Here is an 18,972-nt window from a genome sequence, read left to right as displayed (position 1 = left end):
TTACAGTGCAGAAAACTATATGATCCCCCTAAGCTGCCAGCAGTTATCCTTTTTTAAAATGTGTTTTTAAAATTTCTTCAAAAAAATATAAATTCAGATCTCCAGTCAGTGGACCAAAGAAAAATATCTTTCAACATAACACATTGGTGTAAAGACTACCAACATTTTTATCCCTGAGTTTTCTGTGGCCAACACAAAGCAACACATCTGCCCGAGTTTCCATTTTAATAACATAAAATAAGGTGAGCGGGAGTCACGACTACCAACATATTTCTCATGCTCAGCAATAACAACCAGCCTGCTGTTAAAGTCAGATGGCGCGAGAACAGATGACCAATCAGCTGAGCTGATGACTTACAGCTTTTTCCACACAATCCTTTAAACCGTTTAAAAGGTCGCCCTCTTGGCCAGGGATACCGTGAGCAGGCTGCCAAATGATGATCAACACAGAGCCTGTCCATCTAATACACACATTGCAGGACCACACTCAGCAATGGGAGTTCTAGGTGGCATTTCTTCTGAGGGGGAGCTAGGGTCTATTCTCTGCTGTCACTCCAGCTGAGATCAGATGACTCAGCATAGACTGAGCAATGAAACCTGGGAGCCTTCTGGTCTAGATGACTCAGTTATATACTGACTACTGGAGAAAACCCAGCAGATTTGAAAAGGGTGATGGTGGGGGCAAATATTAAAAAAAGGTGACGAAGGCAGACTTAGACAGGTCCATTAGTTCTATTTTAATACTGTGTAAAATAACGGTATTTGATTACCAGGAGGAAACTTGAGGATTATCTGTGCAATAATAACCTGGAAAAGTACAGCCAACCTGGATTCAGAAGGGCAAGACACTAACTTGATCCGTCCCGCTTCTTTGAGGAAGTTACACCATAGTGGGACCATGGAAAGCCATATGATGTGCTGTAACTAGAATTTCAAAAGGGATGTGACAAAGTTCTACATGGAAGGCTAGTTAGTGGGGATGGATAAGAAATTGGTTGACAAGTAAGACATAAGTGGTTACGTTATGGTGTTGGGGAAATTGATGGGATTGAAGGCCGATAAATCCCCAGGGCCTGATAATCTATATCCCAGAGTACTTAAGGAAGTGGCCCTAGAAATAGTGGATGCATCGGTAGTCATATTCCAAGATTCTATAGACTCTGGAACAGTTCCAACAGATTGGAGGGTAGCTAATGTAACCCCACTATTTAAAAAGGGAGGTAGAGAAAAAACAGGGAATTATAGACCAGTCAGCCTGACGTCGGTACTGGGGAAAATTCTACAGTCCATTATCAAAGATTTTATAGCAGAGCACTTGGAGAACAGTGGTAGAATCGGACAGAATCAGCATGGATTTACAAAAGGGAAATCATGCTTGACAAATCTACTAGAATTCTTCGAGGATGTAACTAGTAGAGTTGATGAGGGGGAGCCAGTGGATGTGGTTTATTTGGACCTACAGAAGGCTTTCGACAAAGTCCCACATAAGAGATTAGCGTGTAAAATTAAAGCGCATGGGATTGGGAGTAGTGTATTGCGATGGATAGAAAATTGGTTGGCGGACAGGAGACAAAGGGTAGTAATAAACAGGTCTTTTTCCGAATGCAGGCAGTGTCTAGTGGGGTACCGCGGAGATCGGTGCTAGGACCCCAGCTATTCACAATAGATATTAATGATTTAGATGAGGGAACTAAATGTAATATCTCCAAATTTGCAGATGAGACAAAACTGGGTGGGAGGGTGAATTGTGAGGAGGATGCAGGGAGGCTTCAGGGTGATTTGGACAAGTTAAGTGAGTGTGCAGTATAATGTGGATAAATGTGAGGTTATCCACTTTGGTAGCAAAAACAGGAAGGCAGATTATTATCTGAACGGCTATAAACTGAGAGAGGGGAATATGCAACAAGTTCTGGGTGTTCTCGTACACCAGTCGCTGAAGGTAAGCATGCAGGTGCAACAGGCGGTAAAAAAGTCAAATGGTATGTTGGTCTTCTTTTAATGTGGTCAAGCACACTATACCACAGGAAGGAGAAATTAGGTAGCACACATTCTCAATAAATGGTGCTGAAATAGCTAAAAGTGAAGGTGACAGAGATGTGGAAAACTTACTATAATCGAAACTCAACATGTCCAAGCAATGCTGAGCAGCAACCAACAAAGCTAATACTGAACTACACACAACCAAAACTGTGCAGCACAAGTTAGAGCAAATTACAATGAAACTGTACAATGCTCTGGTTAGACTACACCCCATGAAGTCTCTTGGCATCAGGTCAAACATGGGCAAGGCCTCCTGCTGATTACCACCTACCGCCCTCCCTCAGCTAATAAATCAGTACTCCTCCATGTTGAACATCACTTGGAGGAAGCACTGGGGGTGGCAAGGGCACAGAATGTACTCTGGGTGGGGGACTTCAATGTCCATCACCAAGAGTGGCTCGGTAGCATCACTACTGAACAAGCTAGCTAAGTCCTGAAAAATATATCTGCTAGACTGGCAGGTGGTGAGGGAAAAATCTACTAGACCTTGTCCTCACCAATCTAACTGTTGCAGTCAATGGGAATCAGGGGGAAAACCCCCCGCTGGTTGGAGTCGTACCTTGCACAAGCGAAGATGGTTGTGGTCGTTGGAGGTCAATCATCTCAGCTCCAGGACATCACTGAAGGAGTTCATCTTCAGCTGCTTCATCAATGACCTTCCTTCAATCATAAGGTCAGAAGTGGGGATGTTCACTGATGATTGCACAATGTTCAGCATCATTCGTGACTCCTTAGATACTGAAGCAGTCCGTAGAAATGCAGCAAGACCTGGACAATATCCAGGCTTGGGCTGATATGTGACAAGTAACATTTGCGCCACACAAGTGCCAGGTAATGACCATCTCTAATAAGAGAGAATCTAACCATCTCCCCTTGACATTCAATGGCATTACAATCGCTGAATCCCCCACTATCAACATCCTGGGGGTTACCATTGACCAGAAACTGAACTGGAGTAGCCATATAAATACCGTGGATACAAGAGTAGGTCAGAGGCTAGGAATCCTGAGGTGAGTAACTCACCTCCTGACTCCCCAAAGCCTGTCCACCATCTACAAGGCACAAGTCAGGAGTGTGATGGAATACTCTCCACTTGCCTGGATGGGTGCAGCTCCAACAACACTCAAGAAGCTCGACACCATTGTCATGCTAGGCCCCCACCTGCCAAGAATGAGGCACATTAATTTTGTCATGAACATTGATTTTAAACTGTTAACTGGAGTGAAGAAAGGACTTGTTAAACAGATCAGCCATGGCTGGAAAGACATTTGCATATTGACAGTATTTGGACGGACAAAGCATCCATTCCCTGATACATTCAACCCACCATGGGCTTTTGATCACCAGACATTGAAGGTGGGGGAGCTCGCATTCCAGGTTGACTGCTAATCTGGCTGAATATACAAACAGACATGATCAATCCAGCTAGTCACATGACTAACCTGCTGGGCAACCTGAGTTTTTTGAATTTGTACAAACAGTTTGGGCAGAAAGCGGTTTGCTCCTGGATTGAAAAGACCTCTCCTGGCTGGCTCGCCACATCCTCTCCTGTCTGCTCCCATCTCTTTCTCACGGAACTCCAAAACCCATTGAAGACACATGACCTCAAGAGAGAAAAGTCTCCTACAATGAACAAGGTTTAAGAAGAATACTGGGTCCCTACGAAAAGCAAGATCTACCTACAATCAAGGACTCTACAGCGAGCTCGAAGCACAGTAACAAAAAACCCTCTTCAGGGATTGCCTCAAACTTTTTCACTTTATTTTTCTTCTGCTCTTTCTGCATATCATAGAGTGATACAGCACTGAAACAGGCCCTACAGCCCACCAGATCTGTGCCAACCAACAACCACCCATTTATACTAATCCTACATTAATCCCATATTTCCTACCACATCCCCACCATTCTCATACCACCTACCTACACTAGAGGCAATGTACAATGGCCAATTTACCTATCAACCGACAAGCCTTTGGCTGCAGGAGCAAACCAGAGCACCCAGCAGAAACCCACACAGTCACAGGGATAACTTGTAAACTCCACACAGACAGTACCCAGAACCAAACGCAGGTCACTGGAGCTGTGAGGCTGCGATGCTAACCACTGCACCACTGGGTATCGCATATGCATGCTAGCGTGGGCGTGTCATGTATCCGTAGGCGTTAAATGAATGAGAGTTTAAGTTAAATAAATTTCAATCTTTCTTCTTTAAACCTAAGAAAGCTTGTGTGTGCTGGTTTCTTTCCCTTACAATTGGAAAGCGGTGAACAAGGATTCACCAAGGGGGAGCTAAAAATACAGTGTGTTTAAAATTAAACCCTGTTACGGTAAGACTGGTGAAGGCTGAGAGGGAACCACTCTTTCTCACCTGGTCATAACAATACATATTCAAAGTAAATAAAAGGATCGACAAGAGTTTTAGTTTGTTAAAAATCTCATGAGAGGCAATATAAAATAAAGGATTAGATTAGATTAGAGATACAGCACTGAAACAGGCCCTTCAGCCCACCGAGTCTGTGCCGAACATCAACCACCCAATTATACTAATCCTACACTAATCCCATATTCCTACCAAACATCCCCACCTGTCCCTATATTTCCCTACCACCTACCTATACTAGTGACAATTTATAATGGCCAATTTACCTACCAACCTGCAAGTCTTTGGCATATGGGAGGAAACCGGAGCACCCGGAGAAAACCCACGCAGACACAGGGAGAACTTGCAAACTCCACACAGGCAGTACCCGGAATCGAACCCGGGTCCCTGGAGCTATGAGGCTGCGGTGCTAACCACTGCGCCACTGTGCTTCCATTTTTTTTGTTAAATTATGAGGATTTGTGTGTTAAAACTGAGAGAGATTCCATAGATGCTGGAACTCTTTTTTTTTAAAAAGAGGTCATCAGAAGGTCCTTTGGACTGAGTTTGTAAACAATAGTTACTGGAAGAATCTAGCAGTGCGAAAAACAAGCCCTTTCTGGAAGGCACCTGCAGATAATTACCCAGCAGGGGATTTATTTGACTTGGGGAAGATGTTTACAAGCAAGTGACAGGCCAAGATTTACAGGGGTCAGGAGGCTTGACTCTTGTGACATTGTTTTTGGTTTCGTTTTGGACAGTGAGTTGGTGATATGGACAGTGTTAAAAAAGACGGTTGGGGAAAACTTGACAAAGGAGAAAATCCCACCTCAGCTTGTTCCAGCTCTCTGAAAAGCCTGCCAATTTTCCATCTCTTTGAGAAGCTCTGAGAAGCAAGTGTGAGATACAGACTGAAACTGCTGCTGCATTTTTCCTAGAAAGCCTGCCCAAACTGATCTTCAACGTCACCTGACAGGAACTGTTCTCGGAAGGTCCCAGTGACAGCTGTCTACGCGTATTGGGGACGCCAAAGCAAAACAAAGGACATCTGACATCTTTCCACATCTTCTCTTTTTTTCTTCAAGAATTAGCAAGTATTTGGCCAAAGTATTCTTTTTGTCTGCTTTAAAATCTCTTTATTTTTTCGGTTAACTGGTGCATGTATGTGTGTGGTTGGGGGATAAGGTAATAAGGGAACTTTTATATTTCAATTTGTGTGTTAATGCTTTGCATCGTTAGTGGTTAAGGCTTGTTTTATAATAAACTGATAATTTTGTTGTTTATTAAAGAAACACTTAAGGGGAGGTGGAGGTGTAGTGGTTTTGTCACTGGACTAGTAACCCAGAGAACCAGCGTATTGCTCTGGTGACATGGGTTCGAATCCCACCAGGGCTGAAGGTGGAACTTGATTAAAATTAATAAAAATTAATTTAAAAAGTCAAAAAAAAATTAATAGTTAAAAAAAGAATTAAAAGCTAGTCTAATGATGGCCATGAAACCATTGTCGATTGTTGTAAAAACCCTAAAGTCCATACGGGAAGGAAATCTGCTGTCCTTACCTGGTCTGGCCTACATGTGACTCCAGACCCACAGCAATGTGGGTGACTCTTAAATGCCCACTGAAAAGGCCAAGCAAACCACTCAGTTGTATCAAACCATTACAAAGTCAATAGGGAATGAAACTGGATGGACCATCTGGCATTGACCTAGGCACTGGAAACAACAACGGCAAACCCAGCTGTGTCGAGTCTGCAAAGTTCTCCTTACTAACATCTGGGAGCTTGTGCCAAAGTTGGGAGAGCTGTCCCACAAACTAGTCAAGCAGCAGCTTGATATAGTCGTACTCACAGAATCATACCTTTTCCTTCAACAGCACCTTCCAAACCCACAGCCTCTATGACCTAGAAGGACAAGGGCAGCAAATGCATGGGAACATCACCACCTGCAAGTTCCCCTCCAAGCCACACAATGTCCTGACTTACGTACATAGGAGCAGGAGTAGGCCATTCAGTCTATCGAGCCTGCCCTGCTACTCAATACGATCATGACTGATCACCCACTTCAATGCCTTTTTCTCACACTATCCTCATATCCTTTTGTCAGTGGTATTTAGAAATCTGTCAATCTCTGCTTTAAACATACCCAATGACTGAGCTTCCACAGCCCTCTGGGGTAGAGAATTCCAAAGATTCACAACCCTCTGAGTAAAGAAATTTCTCTTCCTCTCTGTCCTAAGTGGCTTCCCTCTTATTTTGAAATTGTGTACCCTGGTTCTAGACTCCCCAACCAGGGGAAACATCTTCGCTGCATCTACCCTGTCTATCCCTTTAAGTATTTTGTAGGTTTCAATGAGATCACCTCTCATTCTTCGAAACTCTAGAGAATACAGGGCCAGTTTCCCCAACTCTCTTCATAGGACAGTCCCATCATCCTGGAAACAAGTCTGGTGAACCTTCGTTGCAGTCCCTCTATGACAATATCATTCCGAAGATAAGGGAACCAAAACTGCACACAGTACTCCAGGTGCAGTCTGACCAAGGTTCTATAAAATTGAAGCAAGGCTTCACTACTCCTGGACTCAATTCCTCCTGCAATGAAGGCCAACATACCATTTGCCTTCTTATTTGCTTGCTGCACCTGCATGTTAGCGCTCAGTGACTTATTGACAAGGACACCCAGGTCCCTTTGTACATCTACATTTTCTAATCTCTTACCACTTAAGAAATACTCTGCACATCTGTCCTCCTACCAAAGTGCATAACCTCACATTTTTCCACACTATATTCCATCTGCTACGTTCTTGCCCACTCACTAAGTCTGTCCAAATCCCCTTGAAGCCGCTTTGCATCTTCCTCACAACACAAATTCCACCTAGTTTTGTGTCATCTGTAAACTTGGAAATATTACAATTGGTTCCCACATCCAAATCACTGATATATACTGTGAACAGCTGGTGCCCAAGCACTGATCCCTGTGGTACCCCACTAGTCACAGCCTGCCAACGGATGCCTATGCCATGTACTTTAATTTTTCTAACCAACCTCCTGTGGGGGACTTTATCAAAAGCCTTCTGAAAATGCAAGTATACCACCTCCACCGACTCCCCTTTATCAATTCTGTTAGTAATATCCTCAAAAAACTCCAACAGGTTTGTCAAACATGATTTCCCATTCATAAATCCATGTTGACCACGCCCAATCAGACATAGAACAAAGAACAAGAACAAAGAAAATTACAGCACAGGAACAGGCGATTCGGCCCTCCAAGCCTGCGCCGATCCAGATCCTCTATCTAAACATGTCGCCTATTTTCAAAGGGTCTGTATCTCTTTACTTCCTGCCCATTCATGTATCTGTCGAGATACATCTCAAAAGACGCTATCGTGCCCGCGTCTACCACCTCCGCTGGCAACGCATTCCAGGCACCCACCACCCTCTGCGTAAAGAACTTTCCACGCATATTCCCCCTAAACTTGTCCCCTCTCACTTTGAACTCGTGACCCCTCGTAATTGAATCCCCCACTCTGGGAAAAAGCTTCTTGCTATCCACCCTGTCTATACCTCTCGTGATTTTGTACACCTCAATCAGGTCCCCCCTCAACCTCCATCTTTCGAATGAAAATAATCCTAATCTACTCAACCTCTCTTCATAGCTAGCACCCTCCATACCAGGCAACATCCTGGTGAACCTCCTCTGCACCCTCTCCAAAGCATCTACATCCTTTTGGTAATGTGGCGACCAGAACTGCACGCAGTATTCCAAATGTGGCAGAACCAAAGTCCTATACAACTGTAACATGACCTGCCAACTCTTGTACTCAATACCCCGTCCGATGAAGGAAAGCATGCCGTATGCCTTCTTGACCACTCTATTGACCTGCGTTGCCACCTTCAGGGAACAATGGACCTGAACACCCAAATATCTCTGTACATCAATTTTCCCCAGGACTTTTCCATTTACTGTATCGTTCACTCTTGAATTGGATCTTCCAAAATGCATCACCTCGCATTTGCCCTGATTGAACTCCATCTGCCATTTCTCTGCCCAACTCTCCAATCTATCAATATTCTGCTGTATTCTCTGACAGTCCCCTTCACTATCTGCTACTCCACTAATCTTAGTGTCATCTGCAAACTTGCTAATCAGACCACCTATACTTTCCTCCAAATCATTTATGTATATCACAAACAACAGTGGTCCCAGCACGGATCCCTGTGGAACACCACTGGTCACACGTCTCCATTTTGAGAAACTCCCTTCCACTACTACTCTCTGTCTCCTGTTGCCCAGCCAGTTCTTTATCCATCTAGCAAGTACACCCTGGACCCCATGCGACTTCACTTTCTCCATCAGCCTACCATGGGGAACCTTATCAAATGCCTTACTGAAGTCCATGTATATGACATCTACAGCCCTTCCCTCATCAATCAACTTTGTCACTTCCTCAAAGAATTCTATTAAGTTGGTAAGACATGACCTTCCCTGCACAAAACCATGTTGCCTATCACTGATAAGCTCATTTTCTTCCAAATGGGAATAGATCCTATCCCTCAGTATCTTCTCCAGCAGCTTCCCTACCACTGACGTCAGGCTCACCGGTCTATAATTACCTAGATTTTCCCTGCTACCCATCTTAAACAAGGGGACAACATTAGCAATTCTCCAGTCCTCCGGGACCTCACCTGTGTTTAAGGATGCTGCAAAGATATCTGTTAAGGCCCCAGCTATTTCCTCTCTCACTTCCCTCAGTAACCTGGGATAGATCCCATCCGGACCTGGGGACTTGTCCACCTTAATGCCTTTTAGAATACCCAACACTTCCTCCCTCCTTATGTCGACTTGACCTAGAGTAATCAAACATCTGTCCCTAACCTCAACATCCGTCATGTCCCTCTCCTCAGTGAATACCGATGCAAAGTACTCGTTTAAAATCTCACCCATTTTCTCTGACTCCACGCATAACTTTCCTCCTTTGTCCTTGAGTGGGCCAATCCTTTCTCTAGTTACCCTCTTGCTCCTTATATATGAATAAAAGGCTTTGGGATTTTCCTTAACCCTGTTTGCTAAAGATATTTCATGACCCCTTTTAGCCCTCACAATTTCACCTGTCATCCATGGTTCCCTAATCTTGCCATTTCTATCCCTCATTTTCACAGGAACATGTCTCTCCTGCACGCTAATCAACCTCTCTTTAAAAGCCTCCCACATATCACATGTGGATTTACCTTCAAAGAGCTGCTCCCAATCTACATTCCCCAGCTCCTGCCGAATTTTGGTATAGTTAGCCTTCCCCCAATTTAGCACTCTTCCTTTAGGACCACTCTCGTCTTTGTCCATGAGTATTCTAAAACTTACGGAATTGTGATCACTATTCCCAAAGTAGTCCCTGACTGAAACTTTAACCACCTGGCCGGGCTCATTCCCCAACACCAGGTCCAGTATGGCCCCTTCCCGAGTTGGACTATTTACATACCGCTCTAGAAAACCCTCCTGGATGCTCCTTACAAATTCTGCTCCATCTAGACCTCTAACATTAAGTGAATCCCAGTCAATGTTGGGAAAATTAAAATCTCCTATCACCACCACCCTGTTGCTCCTACATCTTTCCATAATCTGTTTACATATTTGTACCTCTATCTCACGCTCGCTGTTGGGAGGCCTGTAGTACAGCCCCAACATTGTTACCGCACGCTTCCTATTTCTGAGTTCTGCCCATATTGCCTCACTGCTCGAGTCCTCCATAGTGCCCTCCTTCAGCACAGCTGTGATATCCTCTTTGACCAGGAATGCAACTCCTCCACCCCGTTAACCTCCCTCTCTATCCCGCCTGAAGCATCGATATCCTGGGATATTTAGTTGCCAATCATGTCATTGAGTCATAGAGTTATACAGCACAGAAACAGGCCCTTCGGCCCATCGTGTCTGTGCTGGTCATCAAGCACCTAACTTATTCTGGTCTCATTTTCCAGAATTTGGCCCGTAGCCTTGTATGCTATGGCATTTCAAGTGCTCATCTAAATACTTGTTAAATATTGTGAGGGTTCCTGCCTCTACCACCACTTCAGTCAGTGTGTTCCAGATTACAACCACTCTCTGGGTGAAAGATTTTTTCCTCAAATCCCCTGTAAACCTCCTGCCCCTTACCTTAAATCTATGCCCCCTGGTTGTTGACCCCTCCACTAAGGGAAAAAGTCTCTTCCTATCTCACCTATCAATACCCCTCATAATTTTGTATACCTCAAACATGTCTCCCCTCAGCCTTCTCTGCTCTAAGGAAAACAACCCTCGCCTTTTCAGTCTCTCTTCATAGCTGAAATGCTCCAGCCCAGACAGCATTCTGGTGAATCTCCTCTGCACCCTCTCCAGTGCAATCACATCCTTCCTATAGTGTGGTGCCCAGAACTGTACACAGTACTCCAGCTGTGGCCTCACTAGCGTTTTATACAGCTCCATCATAACCTCCCTGCTCTTACATTCTATGCCTTGGCTAATAAAGGCAAGTATCCCATATGCCTTCCTAACCACCTTATCTACCTGTGCTACTGCCTTCAGTGATCGATGGACAAGTACACCAAGGTCCTCTGACTCTCTGTACTTCCTAGAGTCCTACCATCCATTGTATATTCCCTTGCCTTGTTAGTCCTCCCAAAATGCATCACTTCACACTTCTCAGGATTAAATTCCATTTGCCACTGCTCAGCCCATTTTACCAGTCCATCTATATCATCCTGTAACCTAAGGCTTTCCTCCTCACTATTTACAACACCACCAATTTTCGTGTCATCTGCGAACTTACTTATCATACCTCCTATATTCATGTCGAAGTCATTGATGTGCACGACAAACAGCAAGGGTCCCAGCACCGATCCCTGTGGAACACCACTGATCACAGGCTTCCAATCACAAAAACAACCCTCGACCATTAACCTCTGTTTCCTGCCCAGCCAATTTTGGATCCAATTTGCCAAATTGCCCTGGATCCCATGGGCTCTTACCTTCTTAACCAATCTCCCATGCGGGACCTTATCAAAAGCCTTACTGAAGTCCATGTAGACTACATCAACTGCTTTACCCTCATCTACACATCTAGTCACCTCCTCGAAAAATTCAATCAAGTTAGTTCGACATGATCTCCCCCTGACAAAGCCACACAGACTATCCCTGATTATTTCCTGCCTCTCCAAGTGGAGATTAATCCTGTCCCTCAGAATTTTTTCCAATAGTTTCCCAACCACTGATGTTAGACTCACCGGCCTGTAATTACCTGGTACCCTGTTACCCTTCTTGAATAATGGTACCACATTCGCTGTCCTCCAGTCCTCTGGCACCTCTCCTGTGGCCAGAGAGCATCTGAAAATTAGTGTCAGAGCCCCTGCTATCAACTCCCTTGCCTCACATAACAGCCTGGGATACATCTCATCTGGGCCTGGAGATTTATACACTTTTAAGCCCACTAAAGCATCTAATACTTCCTCTCTTTCAATGTTAATATGTTCAAGTATATCGCAATCCCCCTCCCTGATCTCTACACCTACATCGTCACTCTCCACAGTGAAAACAGATGAAAAGAAATCATTTAAAATCTCACCTATGTCTTCCGGCTCCACACACAGATTGCCACTATGGTCCCTAATGGGCCCTATTCTTTCTCTGGTTATCCTCCTGCCCTTAATATACTTATAAAACACTTTAGGATTTTTCTTTATATTGACTGCCAATGTTTTTCCATATCCCCTCTTCACTCTCCTAATTACTTTTTTAAGTACCCCACTACACTTTCTATACTCCTCTCATGCCTCCGCTGTTTTCAGTACTCCGAATCTGCCATAAACCTTTTTTTTTTACTGATCCAATCCACTAGATCCCTTGACATTTAGGGTTCCCTGGACTTGATGGTCCTACCCTTCACCTTAATGGGTACGTGTTGGCTCTGAACTCTCACTATTTCCTCTTTGAATGCCTCCCACTGACCTGATGTAGACTTTCCTACAAGTAGCTGCTCCCAGTCCACTTTGGCCAGATCCTGTTTTATCAAATTGAAATCGGCCTTCCCTCAATTCAGTACCACTATTTCTGGCCCGTCTTTGTCCTTTTCCAAACTACCTTAAATCTTAGAGTTATGGTCACTATCCCCGAAATGCTCCCCCACTGATACTTCTACCACTTGTTCGGCTTCATGCCCTAGGATTAGGTCCAGTACTGCCCCTTCTCTTGTAGGACTTTCTACGTACTAGCTCAAAAAGCTCTCCTGTATGCATTTTAAGAATTCCTCCTTCTTTAAGCCTTTTGCACTAAGACTATCCCAGTTGATATTATGCAAGTTGAAATCCCCTACTCTTATTACCCTATTATTTTTACACCTCTCTGAGATTTGCCTACGTCGCTGTTCCTCTATCTCTCTGGACTGTTTGGAGGCCTGTAGTACATGCCCAGCCAAGTGATTGCCCCCCTTTTGTTCTTAAGTTCTACCCATATGGCCTCATTTGAGGAACCTAAGATATCATCCCTCCTTACTGCAGTAATTGACTCCTTGATCAACAGTGCAATACCACTTCCTCTTTCATTCCCTCCCCTATCACGCCTGAAGATTCTATACCCTGGAATATTGCATCGCCAGTCCTGCCCCTCCCTCAGCCATGTCTCTGTAATAGCAATAATGGTCAGTGGTTAGCACCGCAGCCTCACAGCTCCAGCTACCCGGGTTCAGTTCTGGGTACTGCCTGTGCTGAGTTTGCAAGTTCTCCCTGTGACCGCGTGGGTTTCCACCGGGTGCTCTGGTTTCCTCCCACAGCCAAAGACTTGCAGGTTGATAGGTAAATTGGCCATTGTAAATTGCCCCTAGTGTAGGTAGCTGGTAGGAGAATGGTGGGGATGTGGTAGGGAATATGGGATTAATGTAGGATTAGTATAAATGGGTGGTTGTTGGTCGGCACAGACTTGGTGGGCCGAAGGGCCTGTTTCAGTGCTGTATCTCTAAATAAAAAATAAATAAAATAAAATAATCTCATGTGCTAATCATCGCCCTTAATTCATCTGCCTTATTCGTAAGACTCCTTGCAGTAAAGTATATGGAATCCAGCCTTGCATTTTTCACTTGTGCCTTAACAGGTCTATATTTGCTCTGCCTTCCAGACTGACTCAGTTTCTCTTCTATATTTGGCTGTGCCTCACCCCCTACTGTACCTCCACTCTGTATCCCATTCCCCTGCCAGATTAGTTTAAACGCACCCCCCCTAACAGTACTAGCCAACCTCCCAGCAAGGATGTTGGTCCCATTCCGGTTCAGGTACAAAGAACAAAAAAAGAACAAAGAACAGTACAGCACAGGAACAGGCCATTCGGCCCTCCAAGCCTGTGCCAATCTTGATGCCTGCCTAAACTAAAACCTTCTGCACTTCCAGGGACCGTATCCCTCTATTCCCATCCTATTCATGTATTTGTCAAGATGTCTCTGAAACGTCATTATCGTACCTGCTTCCACCACCTCCCCCGGCAGCAAGTTCCAGGCATTCACCACCCTCTGTCGAAAGAACTTGCCTCGCACATCCCCTCTAAACTTTGCCCCTCTCACCTTAAGCCTATGTCCCCTAGTAACTGACTCTTCCACCCTGGGAAAAAGCTTCTGACTATCCACTCTGTCCATGCCGCTCATAACTTTGTAAGCCTCTATCATGTCGCCCCTCCACCTCCATCATTCCAGTGAAAATAATCCGAGTTTATCCAACCTCTCCTCATAGCTAATGCCCTCCAGACCAGGCAACATCCTGGTAAACCTCTTCTGTACCCTCTCCAAAGCCTCCATGTCCTTCTGGTAGTGTGGCGACCAGAATTGTACGCAATATTCTAAGTGTGGCCTAACTAAAGTTCTGTACAGCTGCAGCATGACTTGCCAATTTTTATACTCTATGCCCCAACCAATGAAGGCAAGCATGCCGTATGCCTTCTTGACTACCTTATCCACCTGCGTTGCCACTTTCAGTGACCTGTGGACCTGTACGCCCAGATCTCTCTGCCTGTCAATATTCCCAAGGGTTCTGCCATTTACTGTATACTTCCCACCTGCATTAGACCTTCCAAAATGCATTACGTCACATTTGTCCGGATTAAACTCCATCTGCCATTTCTCCGCCCAAGTCTCCAACCGATCTATATCCTGCTGTATCCTCTGACAATCCTCATCATTATCCGCAACTCCACCAACCTTTGTGTCGTCCGCAAACTTACTAATCAGACCAGCGACATTTTCCTCCAAATCATTTATATATACGACAAAGAGCAAAGGTCCCAGCACTGATCCCTGCGGAACACCTCTCGTCACATCTCTCCATTCAGAAAAGCATCCTTCCACTGCTACCCTCTGTCTTCAATGACTGAGCCAGTTCTGTATCCATCTTGCCAGCTCACCTCTGATCCCATGTGACTTGACCTTTTGTACCAGTCTGCCATGAGGGACCTTGTCAAAGGGACATCCCGTCCAACCTGTACAGGTCGCACCTTTGCCAGAAACAGACCCAAGAATCCAGGAACCTAAAGCCCTCCCTCCTGCACCGTCTCCTCAGCCACGCATTCATCTGCTCTATCCTCCTATTCCTATACTCGCTAGCACGTGGCACCGGGAGTAATCCAGAGATTACAACCTTTGAGGCCCTGCTTTTTAATCTGCTACCTAGCTCCCTAAATTCTTGTTGCAGGTCCTCATCCCTCTTTCTACATATGTCGTTGGTACAATGTGTATCATGACCTCCGACTGCTCACCCTCCCCCTTCAGAATGTCCTGCAGCCGCTCCGAGACATCCTTGAACCTAGCACCAGGGAGGCAACATACCATCCTGGAGTCTCGTTTGTGGCTGCAGAAACACCTATCTGCACCCCTTACAATAGAATCCCCTATCACTATAGCTCTGCCACCCCTTTTCCTCCCCTGCTGTGCAGCAGAGCCCTGGTGCCACGAACGTGGCTGTTGCTGCTTTCTCCTGGGAGGTCATCCCCCCCAACAGTATCCGAAGCGGTATATCTGTTTAAGAGGGGGACTCCTGTCCTACCTGCTTGTGCCTACTACTCTGTCTGGTGGTCACCCATCCCTTTTCTGCCTGCGTAGCCATTACCTGCGGTGTGACCACCTCATTAAATGTGCTATCCACGATTTTCTCAGCATTGCGGATGCTCCACAGTGAATCCACCCACAGCTCCAGCTCCATGATGCGGGTAGCTAGTAGCTGCAGATGGATACACTTCCTGCACACGTGGTCACCAGGGACACTGGAAGTGTCTCTGATTTCCCACATAGCGCAGGAGGTGCATATCATGGGGCTGAGCCCTTGTGCCATGACTTACCCTTAGATTAATTAGTTACTCCCTTAATTAAAAAATGCTAATTACACTCGGGGTCTTGTTCTACCCACTACAATCTGAAGTCCTTAATAAGTTACAATGAATTAAAAAAAACACTTTAGTAGTACTCACCTTATCACCAGAGGTTTTTTTCAACAAAAAAACTTTCCCCTTATTTTTGTAAGATATTTAAATGCATTAACAGCTGCGACTCACCCAACCAATCACCTTGCAGATTTCCTGTGATGTCACTGTAAGTTGTTTTTGAGTCTCAGAGCACGCCGAGAGACAGGTCTGTCAGCCACCGCCGCTCCTGTCTTCAGTTAAGTGAGGGCCTCGAGCCCCACGCTCTCTTTTACAGCTCCCACTCCAGATCAGCTTCCGCCCAGGTCCGCCAGCCACCGCCGCTCCTGTCTTCAGGTAAGTGAGGGCCTCGAGCCCCACGCTCTCTTTTACAGCTCCCACTCCAGATCAGCTTCCGCCCAGGTCCGCCAGCCACCGCCGCTCCTGTCTTCAGGTAAGTGAGGGCCTCGAGCCCCACGCTCTCTTTTACAGCTCCCACTCCAGATCAGCTAACGCCCAGGTCCGCCAGCCACCGCCGCTCCTGTCTTCAGGTAAGTGAGGGTCTCGAGCCCCACGCTCTCTTTTACAGCTCCCGCTCCAGATCAGCCTCCGACCAGGTCCGCCAGCCGCCGCTGCTCCTGTCTTCAGGTAAGTGAGGGCCTCGAGCCCAACGCTCTCTTTTACAGCTCCCACTCCGGATCAGCTTCCGCCCAGGTCCGCCAGCCGCCGCCACTCCTGTCTTCAGTTAAGTGAGGGCCTCGAGCCCCGCGCTCTCTTTTACAGCTCCCGCTCCAGATCAGCCTCCGACCAGGTCCGCCAGCCACCGCCGCTCCTGTCTTCAGGTAAGTGAGGGCCTCGAGCCCCGCGCTCTCTTTTATAGCTCCCACTCCGGATCAGCCTCCGACCAGGTCCGCCAGCCACTGCCGCTCCTGTCTTCAGTTAAGTGAGGGCCTCGAGCCCCACGCTCTCTTTTACAGCTCCCGCTCCAGATCAGCTTCCGCCCAGGTCCGTCAGCCGCTGCCGCTCCTGTCTTCAGTTAAGTGAGGGCCTCGAGCCCCACGCTCTCTTTTACAGCTCCCGCTCCAGATCAGCTTCCGCCCAGGTCCGTCAGCCGCTGCCGCTCCTGTCTTCAGTTAAGTGAGGGCCTCGAGCCCCACGCTCTCTTTTACAGCTCCCACTCCGGATCAGCTTCCGCCCAGGTCCGCCAGCCGCCGCCGCTCCTGTCTTCAGGTAAGTGAGGGCCTCGAGCCACGCGCTCTCTTTTATAGCTCCCACTCCGGATCAGCTTCCGACCAGGTCCGCCAGCCGACGCCGCTCCTGTCTTCAGGTAAGACAAACGGCCTCCTTCTATGTTGTAACCATTCTGTGATTCTGAAAAGGCTTACAACATTTTCGGTTGCATACACTGCAACAGCAAATTGTTTATATAAAATTTGTACATATTAGGCTGACGTATTAAGGTTTATTATTCACTACCGTCCTTGCAGTTTTCAACCTGCCTATTTTCATGTCATCAGCAAATGTTGACATTGTACTCCCCATGCCCAAGTCCAAATCATCCACGTCTAACAAGCTCAGCACTGTCCCATTCCAGTTATCAACTGCTTCCAATCTGACTGAAACCTCTCACTGTTTAGTACTAGACTCCCTCAAACTGACAAGTCAGTGCTTTAAAAGTCTCATCTTTTGGCATAGCCAGTGACGCCCACATCCCATGAATGAATAAAAAAAAAATTGTCTCTCAACATACCCTGTGGTACAATGCATTTGTTTAGGAAATGTACTGCTTGTCAGTTACTATATAGAACCTGTATTTTGTTAATGTCAAAGCTTTGGCAATGTTGAATGGGAGATTATTAGCTAACAAATAGCCATTCGGTATTTAGCAACTCTTGCTCATCCTCATTTTCAACAGAATTTGGTCCTTAGAGTTATATTTCCTCACTGCTGCAGCAAAGGGAGAATTTTTTGAGGATATATTTTTCAAGAGCTCTTAGATTCCAATTCATAACTCACTTGACACCCGAATCTCTTTTTTGACCTGCTTCTTTTTCCAGATGTACTCAGATCAATGGTTGCCCTCTCCCTCTCCATATAAGCCGTGTAAATCTTCTTTTCTTCCTAATCCCTCTTTTAATTTCTTTGTTCATCCATTTTGGAGCTATCTTCTATTTGTTGCCTTATTCCACTTGTTACCAATGAAAAACTAAATTACAAACCTGCATCTGCTTTGCTTAAAATAGACCAGATGCTTACCTGGATTTTAACAGCAATTACCACAGAGTTAAGATCCTTGTCGAGTTCATTCAGTACTGTCAGCTTCTTTAATGTCAGGCTGCACAATCTAAAAAAGAGATGAAAAGGAATTAAAGATCATTCAATGCTAATTAATTAGGTATTTCTAAAGAGTCCTGTGTCCTCATAAGTCACTGAAAGTTAAAAGTAGGAGACCCAAAGGGCACAGAGCACACACAGTGCATGACACCGGACTGTAATCGATCCCTTCACACAGGACATCAAACCGCACTGTAATCCGTCCCTTCATATAGAATATCACGCACAATGTGATCAGCCATAGAATCATAGAATGTTTACGGCACAGGAAGAGGCCATTTGACCCATCATGTCTATGTCGGTTGGAAAAAAAAGAACCACCCAGTCTAATCCCATTTTCCAGCATTTGGTCCATAGCCCTGCAGGTTACAGCACTTCAGGTGCACATCCAGGCACATTTTAAGTGAGTTGAGGGTCTCTGCCTCAACTACCCCTTCAGACAGTGAGTTCCAGATGCCCACAACCCTCTAGGTGAAAAAAGATTTCCTCATCTCCCCTCTAATCCTTCAACCAATCACTTTAAATCCATGCCCCCTAGTCACTGATCTCCCCTCAGCCTTCTCTGTTCCAAGGAGAACAACCCCAGCCTATTCAATCCTTCCACATAGCTGTGTTTTTCCAGTCCTGGCAGCATCCTCGTAAATCTCCTCTGTACCCTCTCTAGTGCAATTACATCCTTTCTGTAATGAGGTAACCAGAACTGCACACAGTACTCAAGTTGTGGCCTAACCAATGATTTATACAGTTCCAGCATAACCTCCCTGCTCTTATATTCTATACCTCAGCTAATAGAGTCATGGAGAGATACAGCACTGACACAGGCCCTTGGGCCTACCAAGTCTGTG

At 45.7% G+C, this 18,972-nt stretch overlaps 1 protein-coding gene across 2 annotated transcripts in view; it reads right to left on the bottom strand.

Moving 5' to 3' along the window:
- The window catches only part of si:ch211-126j24.1 (phosphofurin acidic cluster sorting protein 1), an 862,277-nt gene that overhangs the window by 619,799 nt on the left and 223,506 nt on the right, over window positions 1-18,972 (bottom strand). For both annotated transcript variants that reach the window (XM_068028323.1, XM_068028324.1), the window contains exon 2: window positions 18,050-18,137. In XM_068028323.1, coding sequence (XP_067884424.1) covers window positions 18,050-18,137 — 88 coding nt within the window. The remainder of the gene's footprint in view (window positions 1-18,049; window positions 18,138-18,972) is intronic.

This window comes from Heterodontus francisci, chromosome 3, assembly GCF_036365525.1.
Source record: "Heterodontus francisci isolate sHetFra1 chromosome 3, sHetFra1.hap1, whole genome shotgun sequence".
NCBI classification, from domain to species: Eukaryota; Metazoa; Chordata; class Chondrichthyes; order Heterodontiformes; family Heterodontidae; genus Heterodontus; species Heterodontus francisci.
The sequence above is the reverse complement of the archived record's forward strand: the minus strand, read 5'-3'. Positions and strand labels throughout refer to the sequence as shown.